Here is a 21,558-nt window from a genome sequence, read left to right as displayed (position 1 = left end):
CACACACACACACACACGCACGCACACACACACGCACACACACACACACGCACACTCTCTACCCTTGCTGTCTTCTTGGCCGGATGGCTGGTAACCTCTCACATTCTTTGAAACCCCCAGGGCTTTCTACTCCCACCTCCTTCAGTTTGAATATATCTTCTTCAGGGAGTAGCCTGGCAGTAAAATCCTCCCCTTTAGTGTTGTGGGACCCGGCTGGTGAGTCCCATTGATCTGCTGCTTGGAAATTTATGAGGCACCTAGTGATCCATTCTGATGCAATGATTTTTAAATGGGATCTTGCAAGGAAGGCTGTTTTCTTTCTCTCTCCCTGAAAGCTTGGTTGCTTTTTTTTCCCCAGGTATTATGAAATTTCACAGTCCCAAAAGCTTATCTGGGAAATGTCCAGGTGCCCTTCCTGCTGCTGTAAGTGGCAGCACAGCTTCCCCATACTGCTGTGCAGTGCACCATTCAAAATCAGTGGAAGGGCAGAGGAGATGGCCAGAAGGGGATGTGGAGGGAACTGAAAGGGCTCGTAGCACACCTGAGAACGCAGGGCAAGGGTGCAGCGGTGCTTCACCATCCCCAGTTTGTGCTTTGGCAGGGAAAATTGCAAAGGGAACAAAATCTCAGCCTTCACATCTTGATATTGCAGTAGAGAACAGGCAGAAAAGCAATTCTGGCTACCTCACAACAAACTACAAGTATAATTTTTAACAGTTTTTTGTCTTCATAACACATGCCGTTAACTGTACAACTAAACCTAAATGGTCTTTCCAAAAAAATAACATACTACTCTGTTATAGCCAGTCATTACCACATGTTGGGAGTATATTTTCTAGCCAAAATATGAGAGACAAACTTTAATATGCTTTTGTAAATAATGACACGTACAGCTGCAGTAAGACTGATGTATTCTTTCTCTGAAATTGACTGTAAAGTGTACACAGGAGTTTATCTATATTGTATTTTTTTCATTTAACCCTTTTATTTGCAAGGGAGAAATTTGAAATTAAATATATAATCCTCTGAATCATTCAAATTCAGTCCTTTGTACTAACAGGAAAGCCTCTGAGCTACAAATATTTTCCCCCTGTAAGTATTACACTTTTTTTTCTTTTGCTTTCCCTTCTACTTACTACTAATTAAGTAATACTTGGGGGAAACACTTCCCGCCTATAATTTGAACTACAGCAGGGTAAACGAAACAGGCAAACGCTTGTCTTGACTAATTTTCTGGCATTAATCTTATTAAATTAGAACAGGATTGCAAAGATAGCCTGAAACCACTACAGCATTCAGAGTTCTTTTGCAGACTGCTACAAAGACTGCTGTCTGCAAATGGGGGAAAAATAAAACAAGAAAAAAAAACTGTTCCAGCAGTGGAAAGGTTTATTGTATTTTTTATTAATATAAAAATACGTGCACGTTTGTTACAGAAATATTCATTGCTTCTAGGATTAAAATTAATTCAGGAAAAATGAATATTTTACTCCAGTCTCTACAGTGCAAATTTTACTGTAACTAACATACCAGTTGGTCTGAAAAAGATCACCCTAAAAAGGAGAAGTTTTCAGATCAACTGTGAGGTCTAATGAGATGAGCTACTGGCAGAACTGGAGCAGTTGCCTCTGCAGTGACATGGAAAGTTGAGCTGAGATTGAACTGAGAGAGAAGGGTTCTTTTATTTTGCTTTATGTTGTCTTTCTACTTTAAAATGGAAGGTTACGATACAGAAACACACAGGAGTTGTGAAGGATTGCTATAAACACAAAGCCAATGAGACATTGATGATAGTGGTGTGAGGAAGGAGACGAAGAGCCATCCAGCGTCTTCACCAGCAGCCTCTGGTTTCAGGTCTGGCTGCTGCCCACAGGAAACTGCTGCCTGGCCAGGGACTGTCTGTGGTGCTTAACAGTGCGGGAAAATCACAAGCTTGCAGATCACGAGGAAGGGAACAGAACCTCATACATAAATTAGAGACATTTTAAAGAGTGATAGTTGGAAAGAACCCAGCTGCATCAGTGGAGAAGCTTCCTTGGGTGAACCCACACAAGCAGCAGTGCTCACTTAGGACTGCACCGCTTTTATTCTTGTTCTCACTGTAGAGTACACCTTTGGGGAGGCATTTAACCCACCTCAGCTAGAGGATTAACTCTTCAAGCTGAACAGACTGTTTTACTTTCTTGTTGATATGAGTTTTTAATCTGTTGGCAGACCTAATAGCAGTTTCAGAACTCACAGTAAGGTTTGAAGGCTGTAACAATTTAATTATCTGATTCCATACATTGTAAGAGGTGTGAGAGTTTCCTCTATAGGAAGGCTGAGTGAGAACTACATGTGATGTTTTGTGGGAAATTCCACAGTTTTTTCCCAAGATGGCATGAAAAAATTCTCACAAATGCATTTGAAAAAATATTTTATTTCAAGTCAGTTAGAATGTTTTGTTTCTTTTTTAACATCCTTTAAAAACAAGACTTTAAAAGAATTGTAAAAGCCATTCAGAAAAAAAAATCTTTTCATTCTGAAAATGTCAAAGCATCTTTTTAGATATTATTAATTTTTTTGAGTTGACAGTAATGAAACTTATTTGAAACTGAAAATTTTCGTTCAGAATATTTTCATCTTCACAGAAGCATTATTATTCTTTGGCAAAATGTATTCTTCTGAACAAAACCCTCTTAAAAGGAAACATTATCACCAACTCTCACAGTTTAAAATAAGGCAGAGAGAAGAGCTTGAAAAGGTTCCCAATGGATGGAAAAAAAAGAAACTAGAAAAAGAGGGGGACCTAGTACGGAATCTTTCTTTTAACATGGGGAGTCACAATTTAGATTTTTGAAACCTGTGCTTTGCAATGCTGGGAGTTTAATGCCAACAACCTTAAATGATTTAATCACATTCCTTCAGTGAATGAACACTGAAGACCTGACTCTGCATGGTAGCATGGTAGCGTACTTATACCTTAGGTTTAAGCACAGGACAGCAGTTAAACAACACCTACGTCCTTGGATGCTTTGTTGAATCAGAGTTTGAGTTGGTAGCCAAGGAACATATGAAGAGTCATATTTAAAATTTCCCTGTGAGAGATTGCTTGCAGCAGACGTCAATGATCTCTTGTACGGCATCAGTTTTGCTGTTTATAAAGCATCAGAACAAATGCAGTGCTTTGGCTAATTGTATATGTAAATGACAATTAGTTAAGCCACAAATCAGAAAAGCCCACACAAATGATGTCTTCTATCAGCTATTAAAGATAAGAAAAATTTTCCTAAAATTTTAAAGTAAATTATTGTTGGTTTTCGAATGTGAAAAGTTTTTCCATTGGCATGTATTTGATTTGAAAGGTGTATATGATAGTTTTATTTCCCATGAGGAGGTTGGGGGCTTTAGCTGCTGGTGGTTTTTTTAATATTTTGTAAAACGGCATCAGTTCTGCCTCCAGGTAAAGATGAAGTGAGGAGACAAAATGAATATGCTTGTTCAGTTTATCTGTGCTTTTGTGAAAGGTTTTATTTTTAGTTGATTTCTTAGTGACTTCAAAAATATATGCGCTTTGCCTTGTTTGCTACTCAGTTAAAGCCATTTGGATCATTTGTTCCCCCCCACCCATGAGCTGCCCAGCTCCCCTGTGCCATTCCCTGCCCACCTCACACCCTACTGGGTGCCCCAGCTCCTCACCATCAGAAAATCCTCTATACTTGTGGATGTTGTTATAGCTTGAAGCTTACCATCTTAGAGAACGGCTATAGGAAAGGCAAGAGAATTGGAAGTTTCAGAGTCAAAGAGGAAAAGGAGTGTTCACTGTGGCTGATAATCAGTGCGACTTGCAGGGTCCTTGCAGACATGAAATTAGCCTTATAAATTAAAGGCAGCCCGTTCCTCTGGAAACGCAAACTATAAAAGTTTGTGAAGTGAAGAATCTTTTAAACAATTAAACAGCAACACATGCTTTTGAAATGTGATCAACTTGTTAGTTTTATGAAAGCTTCTGAGGTTGGTGGTGGTTGTGGTATCCATCACACTATTGCCTTAGGTATTCACAAAGCTCCTATCTCCAATACCAAGGTACCCTGTGAGACAGCATGGATGCAGAGGGCATCAAGCCTGGTTTCTCAGTAGTAGACAGCCCCGTCTTGTGCATCTTTAGATCTCTGAGTGCAGAGCCTTCTGCAGTGTGGCCAATGCCATCAGTGTTGAGAGCAAACCCGTCACTGCAGCAGGTGTCCTGTGCTTGAAAACCCTAGGATCTGACACTAGCAGTATGTGAGGGGCAGGATTCACTGCTCATCCTGTTTGAATTTAGCCCAGCCCTGATTAGCCAGAGTTATTTTAGCAGAGGTTCAGGCTTTTTCCCTCCAAGTTACATTAGGTTATTTTCTTGCCTATTTGGGCATCAGCCGTAAGGAGCAGAAAGCTGAGTAGCCCTCCTGGGTGGAGCTATCTGAAACCACAACACTGTGAGGACTCCCAATGTCTCTTCCACCATGCTAATGCTTCAGGATAATTTGGCATCACATTTTCCAATTAACAATTCTGACTGAAAGTTGCTTGTAAATACGTTTCTTTGTTTTTCTTCTTCCTTTTTTCCTTGTGGTTAAAAGACAAAGGAAGGAGGAGTTGGTTAGATAAATGGATGTCTAGTTCCTGGTGCCTGGTTGGCCCCAATGCAGTCCCTTTTATCAGCAGTATGGTGTCCCCAGCTGTGAGTGCAGAGGTGGCAGGAGTAATTAAAAGTGCTGCTATCAAGTGCGTCTCCCACTTTGTTCACAATGAGAAGTACTTTTTTTCTTGTGAACTTTTCACATTACTGGGCTGAACAAAATGGGTGGAGTTTTCTTAAGTTATTTCTATTGTTATATAACTTTGATAGCGACATTAAGTGAGTCTTTACTGGCTCTGTCAAGCTTTCTGGAGACTGTTGGGTGTTAAATGGGGTTCTCTGCTCAGTGACCTCCAGCAACAACTGACGTCTCCTGATCTAAGCACTTCCTGTTGTTTTACTGGTGACGGTTAGTTTTCTATTAAGCTCATTTGAGTCCTGCACATTTTTACCCTCTGCCCTTTAAAGGGAGGGACTAATGTTAGTTTTGGCTTCTGAGAGAAAACTTTACAGTGGAGGCTTCACACAGAAAAACTGCAAAGAAGAAAGAAAAGTTAATATATTAATCATCTTTAGCATCATGGCATTCCTTATTTACAGCTGACTTCCATGTAGCTATTACCTGCTGGAAATTATTTCAATGTAAAATGTTCGCAGTATCAAGCATCGTACAGACTTTGCTAGTCACCAAAACTCATGAGTTTTGCTTAAAAAATCATGGCATTTGAAAACTAGTGGTAATGTGTATTTGGTATTTCCTTCTGCCTTTCAGTGTTTTAACCTTCAGGGGGACACAGAGGTCACATTTTCAGACTTTCCTCTGTAGCCCTCAGGGCTAGAAACTCAAAAATGAAGGCTGAGATTGTCACAGAATTAAATTCTTCTAGGAGCTTGGGGGGGGGGGGGGGGGAAGGAAGAAAAAAATCAAATACGTGACAAAATCCCTAGAACAGGCAACACTGAAAATATGCCAGTACGATTAGTAAGTGGGAAGCAAAGGGCACTTTTCTTTTATTGCTGATGACTGAAGCAAACTAGTCTAAATCACAGCGCTGATTTAAAATAGATAGATTTTACTTAAACTTAAAAAAGCAGAGAATTTCATCACTACACTTTTGTGCCAAGCTATTTCAGAGCTTCTTGGTAAACTTAGAGGCAAAAAGTAAGAAGGGAGTAGAGTTTCAATCATAACTCTGGATTTTATATATTTAATGAATTAGATTTTTTATATCTGCTGAAACATTTGTTTTGAGAAGGGTTATTGTCCTCAACGCTGACATCTGACCATTTTAAAGCTGGAGACAGTGACCTATGAAGCCGTTTCTGTTTTGTTTCGACCCAAAATTTTAGACCAGGACAGTTGCTAACAAAATAGTTCATGGTACAATCAGATCACACAAATTACAGCAAATTGCAAACTGTTCAACACATATGTAACCAATTTAGGCAAAGTAGCTGACTTTAAGTTCACAGGTAGTACGTATCATTTACGGTACATGTATGTGAAATGCTATGTTGAGCTAGGGCTAAAAACTCCAGAACTGTTTTTGTTTTGTTTTCTCTAGTTAAGCACAAATTAGATTATGCAGCTTAATGCTATTCAAACAGAGCTTCACTTCCATAAAATTAACAGATTAAAGAGTTCCTGAAAGTACTGGCCAAAATACAAGAATTAAAAGTATTTTTAAGAACAATTTTAAACAACTTTGAACCAATCCACAAATGAAAAACCTCATTTTCCTATTTATTTGAAGATACATGAAACATTCTGAAATCAGGAGGTTCTATTTTCCCCTAGCATTATGTGTTTAATTTGGAAGTCCTATGTTCTAGACCTTCCACTGAATCAAAAACCAAAACAAAGAGACTTCAAAAGCCATTGTTGCTCCATTCAAGTCTAAACTCTGCCTTTGTTCCTATAGCTAATGAGTTTATACTGTCCTGCAGGGAGAATTGACACCAGCCTCAAGTAAATGAAAGCAGGCCAAATGTTGGTAAGATCAGAGCACTAAAGTAATTATGGGTTGATTAAATGTTTATCTTCTTTACAGGTGGGAAGGGAAGAATGAAAGTGAAGTAGGACGGTGCAAGGAGACTGGCAAGATTCATGTGACAGTCAATCACAAATACTACAGGCCAACTGAAGTGGTAAGAAAATGCCCTCTCTTAGCTTTGCAAAGGAATAATCCAATCACTCAGCCAATAAATTGCTGCATTTGGCCAGCAGTCTGTGAAAATGGCTTAATGGCTCTCCTGTTGCCAGCTTTTAGAACTCTAAATTAGCCTGCTTGTTGGCCCCCTTGCAATCAGCTACCCGAAAACACCCTTATCAGCAACATATCAGGAGAAACAGATTTGCTCTGTCACTGAGACGATTTTTCTGCTTTGGTCACTGTCTTTGGGTGGGTAAGGGATGTGAAACATCATCCCAGGGGAAACGAAACAGAATTCAGGTCAGCTTGTTGTTCCTTTTGGTATCAAATTAATGTGTGATCGTTTCTGCTCCAACTGTGAGAAGGGAAGCGAAGGAAGGTGTGCACTGTAATATACTTACTTTTTAAAATAACTCCTTCCATGTCTGAGTGAAAGTGTTCCGACTCCACCCAGTGAGCATCCCCTGCTCAGCTTAGATCTTTGTAACTCTTGGTATCACAAAATACCCCTTTTAAAAGGTCAGGAGTGTGCTTGTGTGCTGTTTTGTCAGTTGTTTTTCAGGGTCCCACTTAGTAAATGCTCATTCACACGAGGAATCTCGACTGCCAGTGAAGCCTGTCGGAGGTATTGAACTAGCACAAACTGCCAGTCAAACCAGGCCACTAATGCTCAGATTGACTGAGCTGGTTAGAAGAGAAAAAAATCCTACCTACAACTTAGGCAGGATAGTGGCAACACACAGAGTGGGTACAGGATAGAGCCTGGCTTCTGAACCCAGAGAACAATAGTCCTAATTGTGCTAGCTGAGGGCGGGTGTGCCCAAGAGAGGATGTTCTCGTCTCCTGGCGAGGGTGATACCAGCGCCCGCTGGCTGCTGACACAGCATCAGCTGTCAGTCTGGGCATTCAGAAGTGCTGCCTTCAACTTCCTGCTACAAGCAAGGTGTGACAAGAGCACATTTGTCTTGACATAGACTGCAGGGTGGGAGTGGGGAGCTGCGTGTGTATAAATTGAGCATCAGTTCTAAAGAGGACATTCAGAGGGGAATAGAGGCTTTCATGTTATGCAATTATTTAAGAGGGCTGGGCCTGAGTATCAAAATCAAACACTAGGAAGTCATTAAGGGCTGTCTGTCATTCTGTGCTTTGGTAAGGTGTCAGAATGATAAGGAGGACACAGAGACAAAAGGACTTGCCAAACAGGAAAAGGACACTTGACCCAACAAGTCTGTGCTTTATGAGACCCATTTTCCTGCTTTGTCATACTTCTTACTCACAAGTACCTATTTACTCTTCAAAATTCACTGGTAGTACATAGCTGTTCTGAAGCCCTCCACTTCATTCGTGTGCTCGTTTTCTGCTGAAGTAGTTTTGGCCATCACCTTCCCTCTGTCCTTACTGGTCCCCTTTTTGGAACACAGTTTCTGGATTTTAAATTCAGCTCACTATATGCTTGTCCCTTTTGGGACAGTGCATAAGCGTAGGTTTTTCAGGAACACTCAAGCAATTGCTAATTGGTCAGTATGTGAGTACAGGGAGGTATCAAAATATGGAGTGGAACGTGCCTTGAAAAGGGCACAGAGATATGAAAATCCAGCCTTACTGATTTACCACAAATCCTCTCTTGAGCAAAACTCCCTCCCACCTTCTCCAACTGCATCAGAAAAACAAGAACACTTTCATGTTTTTGCAAACATTACCTTTGCCCCCGTCTAAAAATAGTTTAAATGTCGTAGCTATGTTGCATCCTCTGGTAGTCAACTTCTCCGTAGCTGGAACTGGATACACTTTTTCAGGTGAGTGTCTACAAGGTTCACACACACATACACACACACACTCCCATAAAAAGTTAATAAATAGGGTTGTATATAGACTCAGTAGAGATTTGGTGTTTATCTGAAATTGTCTGGTCTGTTGTAGGCCACCTATTCTTTCCTTGGGCTCTATCTCTCTCTTCCCCTGACCCCATCTTTTCTTGCCTTTAACAAGCTCCCTGCTCTGTTATTGTGGAACCCGAGAAGGCTGTGAAGCTGCTCTAGTAAGTCAGAGGCAGAAGCACAGACTGGGTTTTGAGGTGCCTTTGTCTTAACGAACATTCAGATGAACTGTTAGCAAACTCCTATATCAACAGTGACGTGGCAGAACGTATTAGATGTTGCCATTAACTTGTTGGAAGATACAGAAGAGGTGGTATTTTTCCTCAGTCTATGAAAGGGCAAACACTGGTCTATCTTTACATGGTTTCATTCTAAGCTGGTTTCACCTGTCCTAATTTACAGTGTTTTATTTAACTTTCTGAATTGACGCTACACACTGTCATACCCACATATTCAGAAACAGCAAGACATGTATGTCCATGTGGTATAGGCAAGAATATTCATATGTGGCATGAGGAACAGGAACACCAACTATCAAATCCCCATTATGTCTTCTGAATTGCTCTTGACTGACAGCACTGCACTGTTTTTTGGACAGTTATTTATATTTTTATACTGACTGTATTTCTTGCATAGTGCTGTCAGCCTGACACTGAATTGAGATTTCTTTTGAGATTTTTCCCCAGTGGGAATTAGTAAAGACACTCAATCTGATTTCAACTTTCATTTCCCCTGCTTGATGCAAACAAAGATCTGAGCTAAATTCTCATGTATGCAGGACTTCTCAAAGCCAATAAGATTTCGAATTGAATAGGTCTTGAGTCTGTTACATCTGTATGGATAAAAAGGGGATGGCATGATTCTAGGGTTTGCAATCAGCTTAGCATCCACCTGCTGGAACTAAATCCCTTTCTAGGGCATCTCAGAATGACTTTCGTATTTTTGAATTAGGAATTTACTTCTATTCCTTATCAAAGGAAAATAAACTTCTATCTCTTTCAGTCAGGGAATCACATCTATGGAATTCAAAAATGCTGAACCAAAATCTAATCCATTGCCAAAAAACATGGAAATGTAATGAGAGTACTGAAATGGAGTAATTGCACGTGTCCCCTCTCCACCCTCAACAAGATCACTGAAGGCAAAAAAGCCTCAGGTTGACATTTTTGAAGGAGGCTTAGCCACATCATTTAACAGGAATTCTGCAGATGAATCCTAGATGGCATAGCAAATCCAGTGCTCAGATTCTCATGTCTTATTTGGAAACATTTCTGTCTGCCTGTCTCTCTAAAATTTAACTCGATATTCTGGAGAGTGAAAATAAATATCATTTAATCTTGTATGCAATCAGTTCAGACAGTGCCAATAGATTCATTTGAAAACACATTTGTTTCCTTCAGCTAGTGATCCCTAGGGTCAAGGCCTCCCATTGAAAAGCTTAGCTGTACTGAAGAAGAAACCTTGAAATGTGAGACTGTCTTCTGGTCAAACTAAGGAGACCCTTTGAATGCCTTGACTCTAAATCTCTTCACTCTGCTTTTGACTGCTTTGGGGCCCCCTGATATTTACTGGCCTTGGGAATTATTCCTGCTAATGCTTCTAATGCCTGTCTCTCCCTCCTTGAATCTTGCTAACTGCAACCTTTATTGATATCATTTCTTTTGGCTTGCATCATATTCCTGTCACTATCCTTTCTGACCCTTTTTTAAACTGTATTTGGAGACTGTAATTGAATGGCTGCAAGGACTGGAGAAAGAGGATTACTTTTGCTTTTCTTAAAATCAGCACTTTTCAAAGGAGCTTCATCACAAACTTGCTTTTTATACTGAACTTGATACAGTATGAAAGATCCTTTCACACCTTTTGCAGACATTTTTAGCACGCGTCAAGTAAGGGCATAATTTCCATCCATTTGTTGCTCTGGACATGTAAAGATAAGTTTCACGACGGCTTAGTCACTGTAAAATGTAGATCCTTCCAAATATAGTCTCACTAGCCTTTTCTATTTTTGCTACAATCAGATTTTTCAAATTGCAGGCAGGTAACTTAGTCCATACCTGCGTTTAAACAATCCACTTGGATTTCACAAAAATAATATTAAGATTAATTTTAAAATTAAATTACAATTTTGAAACTAAATTAAATGAGACATTTCATTCAGTTGGAAACAAACCACCCTGCAGCACAGGATGTAGTAAGAATCAGGTCTCTCAACCCCTGAAGTGGAGTGTTTGTTAGAAAGTTTTGGCCTGTCTTAAATTTTCTTATCTTTCAGCAAGATAATTAATTTGCTTTCCTCTCCTCCATCTCTTCTACATATATTAGAAAAAAAGAATGATTCCAAAATGAACAGCATGGCAATGATAGCTGAAGAAATCAAATGAGATGATCAAGCAGAAATTTCCCTCCAAGAATAATACAGGCATTAGTTTTAACCAAATTATGCCTCTTGAGGTGTTTCAGTAAAATTGCTTATAGTATTTTTGCACAGCAGATATTAAGCTCACAGTTCTGTAGGTGCTTGCTTCATTTCACTGCTCTTTCCTGCAACAATGAAGGTTAACTGCAAGTCTCACTGATCTGATCTGTCATCAGAGAACTTAACGAGAGAGATGTATGTAAGGAGCTTAATAAATTCTATATTATTTTTTAAAGGAAAAAAAAGAAATCTTTGAACTATATAGGTTTTTTTTTTCCCTGACTCTAATGTTCAGTGTTTGTTACAGGGAATTCTTCCCCGTCTCTCCCACCTGTTTCTGTGGGTGTTCTACAGCTTGCTTAGAGTAGGAACCGTAGGTTGCCTTAGTGCGTTGCCTTAGTGCATCATATATGTTATGGGCTGGCATGGATGTATCTACGAGGATGAACATAGAGCAGTGCAAATTTCCTTCTTTTAAGCAGGCCCTAGAACCTCTGTCACAGTGAGAAAATGTCATACTAATATTTAAGCAGTTGCCTAGCCTCTTATTATTCTTCAAAGAAAAAAAAGTATGTTAACCTCTTCCCTTTGTTATATGCTTTAAGCAGTTAAGCGTTTTTCTCCCAGTCCTTTCTAGCAAGGATATAAACGAAACCCCATATACTGGTTAGCAGAAACCTTCGTGACAGCACAGTGTCCACGGATACTTTGTCCTTTTGCAATTATTTCTTTCAAACTGCTCTTCCTAACTTCTAGTAAGTTTCATACTCCTCCTTAGGAGGTTGTTTATTTTTCAAAGAATTATTTGTTGTAGCTAAATATCTATAGATACATACCATTTTTTTTCTAAGACTTCTACATCTTGCATACAGTGAACTTTACATCTCTGCTTAAGTGCATTTGGCCTCAGTTGCCCTTTTTCCTCTTTAGAATTAACCAGGACAGCTTTAAATTTCAGTCTCTTCAAATGTTTTTTAAAATTTCAGCTTTGTTTCCCATCTTTCATAAGATTCCAGTACAAATTCCTTGGGGCATATCCCATTCTCCCAAAGTCAGCTTTCTTAAAGTCAGAACCGTTTGTGAACTCCTCTAAGTGTTCCTGCCCTAAAGAGCGTTTAAGATCTAATGAAATCATGATCACAAAACTCTAAATGCCACAAACTTCCACTTTATTTTTCATACAAGCTTCATTTCCTACTCTTAAGTTCAGAGCAGCCTGTGACTGTAAACTGCTCAGATGTCTGTACAAGGAAACATGTGCTTCCCTTCTTCAAGGATCTTTTTGCTCATCAGTGTCAATATGTGGCCTGTATTAACACTCGTGAAAATAGAATGGCAGCATTCAAGGAACAATAGCCTTCAGATAATTTTCCTGTCTGTTTTCTTCACTAATAGCCAGGTAAATAAGTTGTCATAATTCTTACAGACTTCTCTTACCTGTTTTTTTGTTTTTGTTTTTTTTTTCTTGTTCTGAAAATGTATGTCAACATCTGAAAACTACTGCCTTGGTAAATGATTACCTCTATTGTCCTTAATTCTCCTCCAAGCAGACTTTGCTGCTGTGTCAGCCAAAATATTTATATCGTTGCTTACTTCAGACTCAGCGTTATCTCTGCATTCTTTTGCCACCTCTTCCGTTTATTTGTCTCTCTTGCTAATAAAATCTGCAGTAGACTTTTTGTTTTTGTTACAGGCCTTAACATATCAAGTGTTTCGGAGGCATTGCTGAGAACATACATGTCAAATTTAGCTGAATAAAATAATGATTAATAGTAATTTGTATAGCAACTTCTATAAGGCACTAAGTGCTTTACATATTTTTATGTTTCTCAAAGAGCATGTGAAATAGGTGAAAAAATAGTATCACTGCCTTTCTGTTTCTGAAATAAATTTATCACAGAGCAGAAAGACTATGCTACTTATGTGAGATCTTGAGGCAGTGGCAGAGTTTGGAAGAGAGCTTAATGACATTATGTTTCGTGCACAAGCCAACATTTCTAGTGAACCCAAGTGTTCCTCCACCGGTAGCATTTTACTTTCTTTTCTCGTCCAGACTTTCTTTGTCTTAGTTCTTCCTTCAAAGTTTCTACTTTCTCAAGGAAAGGATAGGAAGACCATTTTTGCTTCCAGGTTTTCCTCTCAAGATATCATCAAAGCTGAGTGTCTTCAGCAGCTCATGTCCAGTCTTGCTCACTGTCTTGTTTAATCCTCTTAACACATAAAAATTAGCAGGAGTCCTAGTTTGCCTCCTTTTTTGTGGGAGCAGCTACCTAATATGTACCCCTCCAACACTCCCACGCACATTTCTGACTTTTTGCTTCATAACTAGCTCATTACATCAGTATTTGACCGCCGCATGCAGTAATGCAGTCCCTCTGGACAGCACTGTTTGCAGTCCTCATACGCTGTGCTTTACAGATACTCTCTCAGTTCTCTTTGCATCAACTTGCTTCTCCTCTGCTGTGCCTCTGACAAAACTCCGGCAACTTCCACAGCTGGCTCTGTTCCTCCTCCTCTTTCACCACCTCTTTCCCTGCTGTCATTCCTGAGGTTTTGAAATCAGCCATGTGTCATCTGTGACCTTCACATCTTCATTGATCTTCCTGAGAACATCAGCCTGTCTCTCTAAGTCTGCTCTCTGATCCCCTAATACCACAGCTATCTGACAAGACTTGCCAAAGGAAAAGGGTTTCCTTACCTCCTTGGATCTAAGTCGAACTGGCTTTGTACCCTGACTGTTGCACCATATGTTTACTTACAAGATCCGTAGCTTTTATGCAGAAACGTTCAGACTAGCTGAAGAGATCTGTGACTGACTTTGGACAGAGAAATTTTCCACTCTGGGTAGGTAAAGAGATTGCAAGTCGACTGAAAAGCTAGTTTATAGATAAAGCTGTCATCCAGGCAGGGCATCTAGGCTTGTTGTTTTTATTTTGTTGCTCATTTTTCTAAATGATGCTGATGCATCGCAATTAGTGGCAATCTTGGATGTGATAGATCCAGGCTCAACTCCTGAAAATAGATTTTTAAATTAAACTTAGGTGAAGGGAGGATTAGGACTGAAGGAGAAGTGAATGAGAATAGAAGGCTATTTAGCTCCTTAATTAGGCCCTGATTTACCCAAGCGTTCAAGCAAGTGCTTCACTTCAAGGGCATGAATATTTGATAGTATCAGTTTCCATATTCGGCGCTAAGAGTGTGCTTATGTGCTCTGCTGGATCTTTGTATGTGAAGCAACGCAATTCACTTCTGGTGAGAACTGAGATGGTCAGCCTAAATGTGCGTGGGAACTCAGGAGGTGCCAACTGATTATTCCTGTCCACCTGCTGCATTGTACATAACATAGTACTCAGGAGAGGAGATGCTGAAATACCTCGAGACAGCTTCTTTAGCCCAGATTCTCCTAGCATGCCTGTGCAGGCAAGAAGGGATTAAACCAAGTTCCTATGGTTTTTATTTTTAACCAACTGCTCCTGCAGTGATGCTTCCCGTTCATAATTCTTCTTCACCTTCCTGGTGTTGGGGGGGGGGGGTGGTCTTCCCTCCACCTCTCTTTTTATTCATGTTTATTCATGCATGGAAAGTCTCTCTTTATCTCACCTCTTATGCCCTGGCCTCCCCCTTCCCTCGGCCTGCCATTTGGCTTCCTCCTCCCCCTTGTTATCTCTGCCTGTTATCTCACCCTCATTTGGACCATCCCTTGTTTTCTTATCACTGCCTGCCCCATGCCTGTCCCATACAAACACTCCCTGTGCTGCAGCAGCTGTGGTGGGAAATGCAAAGCTTCTTAAGGGAAGTGACTGGGGGCAGGAAAAAGCCTGGAACGTGCAAAAGCGGTGACAGAAGCCCAGGCTCAGGCGGCATCAAAGATGCCTTTGCGACAACTGCTGAGTATTCCCTCCTGCCAGCGGTCTCCACTACCGTCAGCCTTTTCCCATTTCCCTATATGAGATTAGACATTCAATAGAGCTGAATTATGGTTCAGATCAGATTTTCAAGTGCCCAGCACCTCGAATGAGACTAGAGTGCTGACAGAGCGCTCAGCACAAAGCCGTTCCCACCAGGACAGAGGCAGAGCTGGAATTTCTGAAGACCTTAATGTCAGAGGTGGTTGAGGTCACTTACAGACCTAGTTGCTTATTCTCTTTTAAAAGTCGGAGCATGCCTGAGGATCTGCCTCCTTTTTAGAAGCTATTACTTTTATTTTATAAGGGGATTTTAAAAATATAAGTCAAGCAATATGTTAATAAAAATGTTCACACTTTGACTCTGTTTTCCACCCTATTATAACCTTACCTTTTACATCTGCTGTGCCAACTCAACTCTTGCAGTGGTTTCAGAATGGCAGCCCAGAACCATATGTGACATGGTTTATAAGAAAAGAAAAATTACTTTTGAATATGGAGGATATGAGACGGAGGTGAGGTTTCCTTCAGCAAATCTGGAATCAAGGGCTAGACTTCTGTATCTAATTACTCCAGCCTTTGTAAGAGCTAGCCTGCCTTCTGCTGTTTGTATTTAGTTTTATGGGTCAGTGGGTGCACAGGAAAATGACAGCCATGTTAGTGTGTTACTTCTGAAATGTCATGAGATGATTTTGGTGTTTTTTGGGTCAGCAAATGCCTTGATAATCAGCCTTTTCAGCATTTAAGTCTTCCGGTCGGTGACGTCTGGCTGGGGCATAGCCTGGGTATGCCATCGGACTTAATATTTTCCATGCTTGAAGGGTGAAGCTAGCAATTCTCAAATTCCTATGCCACTTCCTGCAAAGTACATGTCAGTGTTACTTTCTCGCTGCTGAAGATGTCATCAGATTGAATGCAGTTGTCCCTGTGAGGGACACCCCAGGGCTGTGTGAAAGGACCATATGGACACAGCTGAGGGGAAATGCATAAAGCAGCATCCAGTTCTTAGGAAGTGTGAGGGCCTGGAGGTTCCACTCCAAAAGTCTACATTTTATGTTTTTCAAGTGTTTCACTGTCCAAACATTACAGTAGTATTTTACTTTTTTTATTATTTTATTTTATTTTAATTCTTTGGTTATTTGAAGTTTATTCCTTTGGAAAATGTGGAAAGTTTTAAATTTCTACTGGAGGAAAAAACCTGGAGAAGTATTTTACCAATAAAAAAAAAAAAGAGAGAGAGAGAGAGAGCAACATTAGATTTTCAGGGGTTTTGGTGGGTTATCTTTTTGGGAGTAGTCAGGTTACCTTGTAGATGGATCCTTAAGATGCAGCATTTTTATGTCCTCTGTCTCCCATCCAAAAATCCACAAGAGGCTTTTGTTCAGACTCATATCTCTATTCTTTCCCCACTTACAATTTCTCTCGAAGGAGCAAATGGTTAAAAGGAGGTTGAAGTTTGGAAGTAGTCTTTTTAAAAATAAACCTTTGCCTTTCCACTGTATAGCCTTTAGAGTCATTGTTTGTAAACTGACAACTTTATGATGGAGGCATGAAGAGGTCAGACCTTCACTAACGTTGCTACCCTATGGTGATCATGATTAGTGTTTAATCACCTTCCCTATCTCATCTGTGTATTCCACTATTACCTGGATCCACCTGACACTAAAAAACTTTAGCAGTGGTTATCAAAACTTCAAGCATTTTACATTGCTAATTGATTTTTAGCATCCTTAATACTTCCCTAATGTTTAAGGGGAGCTTGTGTGTTTGAGTTGCAGGGGAAATAGAGCCTTGTAGATCTAGACAATTTTTTAAAGTTTTTGTTATTGAATAAAACCCAGGAAAATGATCTGTATGGCATAAACATCTACTGTACTTGTCATGAACCAGGAAATAGATCCTTATGCCCATCTTGGATGCTCCCCAAATTGTCTGATGTCCCAGCTGGATGGGTGAAAGGGGAGACAGTAATTATCTGTGAGGCGGGAGAGACTTAAACATTAAAGAGCCTTATGCCTAGGATCAGCTGGAATTTTTGCTCATTCGTCACATACAGTGTCTGAGCTCACTGAAACAGACAATATGAAAAATATTAACAGGATTCAAGAAGACATTAGTAATAGATTAAGAGTGCGTGCTTCCCTTGCAAGATTTCTTTTCTTTAATTTTTTTCTTTCAGCCAGAAAAGGCTAACGGTGAGTAGGTGAAGTCAATTTTAATAATTCACAGACAATAACATATCTATTTCTTACTTGACAGAGCTAGAGTTTAAACTATTAGCATTGTTTGGCATAACATAAAACAAGATCAGTCACTCATCCCTTTGAAACCTCTAACCTGGCCCCATTTGAGTTTCTTCTTTCCAACTTTTCCAGTGCGTTTTAATAGCCTTGGTAGAGCTTTCAGCTGATTTGTGACTTCAGACTTTATCTACTGTGTTGTGGTTAGGAATGGGGTAAGTCAGCACCATTCCGTGTCAGCCTTTTCTGTATGCAGTGACACAGAAACCTCAGTGCTACAGATAGCCATGGAAATTCACAACAGGCCACTTGACTGCTTAATAGAAATATCTTTTTAAATCCGATTTTCTTTTTGGAACATTGTTCTATAATTTTTGAAATACTTCCCTCCCCGCCTCCCCCTTTGTTTTTTGCTTCCTACAGGCTGCTGAACTATAGTACCACTTTTCAGTCATGCTTCGTATTGAATAGCTGTAAGAGGAAAGGTGGATTAACAATAATGAAAACAAAAAATGTATTTTAAAATAGGATGCCTGCCTACTTTTTTAAAGTGATCTGTGACAAGTTCATGTTTATAATTCACTACATCTGTTACCAAGTTAGTGCTTTCCAGACCTTAGTTTAACAAATTTCCAGATTGGGTGACTAGGATTTGAATTGCATTTATTTTTAGTTTTTCTTCTGATTGACTCATAAAATACTAGACTTCCACTTTTCGATTTAGAAAGCAAAAACATATATATTAAGGCTTCTCTACAATAACAAAGACTTCTGACTAAAGCAATTGGCTCCTACAGTAGTTTTCCTTTAGATAACAGTTGTAAATCCCCAATCCTCTAATCTTTGGCAGCGTTCCCCCCTTGATCCTAGTTTCTGTTTCCATGTGTTGGGGGAGATTAAAAAGTTGGTTATGAAGGTGAAATTGGAAACAGAGGAAATGTGCGGTATTAGGAAAAGCTCAGGTGAATGATATGACCAGGTTTGCTTTGTGCACTGTTTTCATAACTATGAAACAAAGCCTACTGGGGCCTCTTCTTATGCTGTAGTGTCACCACTGATCGCATGTTGTGACATTCACTCTTCACTGTAAACAGTTCTTCTGTAGTGCTAATCCTATATGGCCAGCACAGTCTTTTGTCCTCCATACAGTTGGCTTAAAGAGCTTGCAGATGAGTGTCCAAGGTAGTATTTAGGTGTTTTTTCTGACCTTTCTTCCTCTCTCTCCTCCATAAGTGCCTATTGGTATTATCTCTGTATTGCATGTATTTGTCAAATGCCTTTTGCAAGGCTTATAAACTTGAAATAAAAAGCAGAATTAATCTGGACTAATGAAACAAATGCCAAAAGAGCCAGACAGCTCAGGCACTGTAAACAAAAAGGTGGCATGGCCAGAATCTGACTAGCCATACAAGCAAGTCACCCACCTATATGTAAAGTCAATAGCTGTGTGGCATAATGGATGCAAGGGAAAGTTGGTCATGGGACAAACGTAGGAAAGCATATTATTCACAACAGTAGAGATTCACAACAGTAAAGACTTATGTGCACTTGAAGAGCAGCCAGAAAGAGTTGATGATGGATGACAGGCAGTTCCTGACACAAGAAGTATTCTTATTTTTGCCTTCTAGTATTAGCAACCACAATTAGTTCCACTTTGGCTTAACTGCTGGATGGAGTTAAAAATTGAGACGTGATTGACTTAACTGAGTTCTTGAATATAGCTTTGCAAAGGATTTCCTACTCTAGACTAATGCTTGGAACAATAATCTTTGATACTCTTGATAATGTAGCTTGCTACATTACGACTGAGAGTACCTTAGGCAGCCCTATTTGAAGATGCAAGCTTCTACATCCAGCAGCTACTTCAGCCAGTGATTTGCTTTCAGAGAAAGCAGGTGGCAGCGGCGTGATTGCCTACGGGGAAATATACTTCTGGGAGAAACTATCCATGTGTTCAGGTACCTGAGAGGTGGCAATTGATGCACTCGCTGTGGTTTGTGCCAGGATCGGCGTTTATAAGCCGGAGTTCATTGAATGGGCATTTGGTACATAGACACTATAGAAAAGTAATTCAGCTACAGCACTGGGAGAACACAGATAGCTGCCAGTCACGTTTCTGAATATTCCTTACCAGGACTTTGGCCTGGGAGGGGCCATTTAGAGATGTGACGAAGTGATCAAAGTCATTGTTGCTCCTGCAGGGACTGCCAAGGCTTGGAGGTTAGAGGAAAGGGTCTGCTAAGGGATATGCCTGCTGATCAGGGGAACTGGAGGGAGTGGAGAAGATCAACTTGTTTTCCACACCCCAATGGGTGCCAGTGACTACTAGAGACAGAACAAACTGAGCAGATTAGAAATAAATGCATCCTTGGTTTGATTATCATTTTCCCCCTTGTTACTCTCTTTTTTCTGTAAAGCTTGAGGAAGTTGGGTTGTCCCTCAGGTCTTTCAGTGTTGTTTTTTCAGTTGCCAAGAACTTAGCTTGAAACTGTTTGCAGTTGTCTATGACCAAAACATCCGAACATGTAGTACTTCAAGAATGCCCTGAAAGACTGGGTAATATGAAGACTTTCTCAGGGATCCTATGTAATCTGTCAAAGACAGTTCAAGAGGTTGGTGCACACAATCAGATGTATTGAACCTCTGAGTCTCTCTTCCAAAAACTGAGAGTAGGTTGTTGAGACAGAGTGAAAGAATTTGTTATCAAGCTTCTTTATAGGAAAATGATAATTTGGGATCAGAATTCAAAGTGAATAAACATCCAGTCAGAATTTTTTGAGTTTCCCTTTCATTCATTGCTATCAACTGGCCAAGTTTTGGCTTGTTTATTATAAGAACCTTCCACTTGAGCCATTGACCATACAATGCCTAAGCATTTCCAGTCACCTCTCTATAGGTGCACAATGAAAAGAGGCACTCTTTTGATATGATTTATTGTAATGCGGACTATAGATACATTAGAGAGACAGCTGGACAGGGAAAGGGAGGGTTAGTCTTTTCTGTAAGGATACCCACTTAAACTGTAATACAAATGGGAAGAGATGACTTGACAATGCACCAGTGGAGGTAAACAGGCTCATTTCTATGGAAAGGGTGTTGACAAGCAGTGATTTTTGGAAAGCCTCCAGATAGAGTCCAGACACTGACTTTAGGGATTTAGGCAATATAAAAATGATTATTAAAAAAAAGAAAAAACATTTGCATCAGCTGTGCCTGTGGTTTTTCTTTTTTCTTTTTTCATATACTTTCGTTCTATTAAACATTTCCAGAAACAGTTGTACAGTTAAGCCTAGCAATGTAAAAAGGACTAATATTCTTTATTTTTGATAGACTCTTTCAGTGTTGTTTTTGTGTCAAACTGAATATGTTTCAGCTGCAAGTTTAGTCTGGTTCAAAAAAAAAAAACAAAAAACGTAAAGCCTTGAGTGTGGTAGACCTCATGTAGACCTGAACTGAAATGATTGCACTGCATATGATGTCGGTAAGTGACCTTGCATGTTCACATGGCCTTAGGCATAGATATAGAGATAGCTCCCTCCAAAATGCAAGTTCCAGGCATCCTGACAAAATCATTTGCTCATGTTCCAAATATTGTTTTCCTTTAGTCTGTTCTCATCCCCCAAATTCATTTTTATTTTGCCTAATAAGGTGATGCTTTGGGGAGGGAAACCTGCAAGCACTCTGTTGTTTGTTGCTTTGTATTAGGCCTCCTGTAAAGCATCCCATTGACTGCTGATGCAAAGAAAGCAAACAGATTCCTCTTTATTTACCCTCAAGTCCCTCCTGAAAACTCCTTTCTTTGATGCCTGTGAAAACCATTATCCTACTGATGTGCTATGATTTCTATGCATCATGGTGACCACTGTTGTTGTTTGTTGTTGTTTCCACATAGTGCCCTATATCTCCATGTTTTTTGTGTCCTTTTACTTCTGTTGAGGTTATATGCCAGCAGCTTACCAAATGAGCTAGGCTAAATAACGGCAGCAGTCTAGACTCAAGAGCGTGAAATGCTTCAGTGCAATAGTGGAGGGTAAATTAGCTCATGTAAAACCCGGGGCTTGTCATAGTAGCAGGATGGCATGTTGTTAGCTAGTTCAGTAGCGTGCAGCATAGCCTTGGATTGTGAACTTCTAATGCAGGAAAAGTTATTTTGGTTTGGGTTTGCAGCACAGCTAGAGCAGCAAGGTCTTTGTTGATGGCAGAGCTTTTTAGACATAAACCGTAATAATCACCATTGTATCATTGCTAAGATTTTAGAGAAATGCCTGTGGTAACCCACTGATAACATCTAACAGAATTTTGACCCATAAATGCAGACCTCCATCTGCATGCAGAAGCAGAAGCAGACAGAACAGACCTAATTT

General features: G+C 39.9%; 1 protein-coding gene across 3 annotated transcripts in view; it reads left to right on the top strand.

The window, feature by feature from the left end:
- GMDS (GDP-mannose 4,6-dehydratase) overlaps positions 1-21,558 on the top strand; it is a 428,741-nt gene that overhangs the window by 346,861 nt on the left and 60,322 nt on the right. For all 3 annotated transcript variants that reach the window (XM_068931997.1, XM_068931999.1, XM_068931998.1), the window contains one exon: positions 6,652-6,748. In XM_068931997.1, coding sequence (XP_068788098.1) covers positions 6,652-6,748 — 97 coding nt within the window. The remainder of the gene's footprint in view (positions 1-6,651; positions 6,749-21,558) is intronic.

This window comes from Struthio camelus, chromosome 2 (assembly GCF_040807025.1).
Source record: "Struthio camelus isolate bStrCam1 chromosome 2, bStrCam1.hap1, whole genome shotgun sequence".
NCBI classification, from domain to species: domain Eukaryota; kingdom Metazoa; phylum Chordata; class Aves; order Struthioniformes; family Struthionidae; genus Struthio; species Struthio camelus.
Note: the sequence above shows the minus strand (reverse complement) of the source record. Positions and strands in the feature narration are given on the sequence as shown.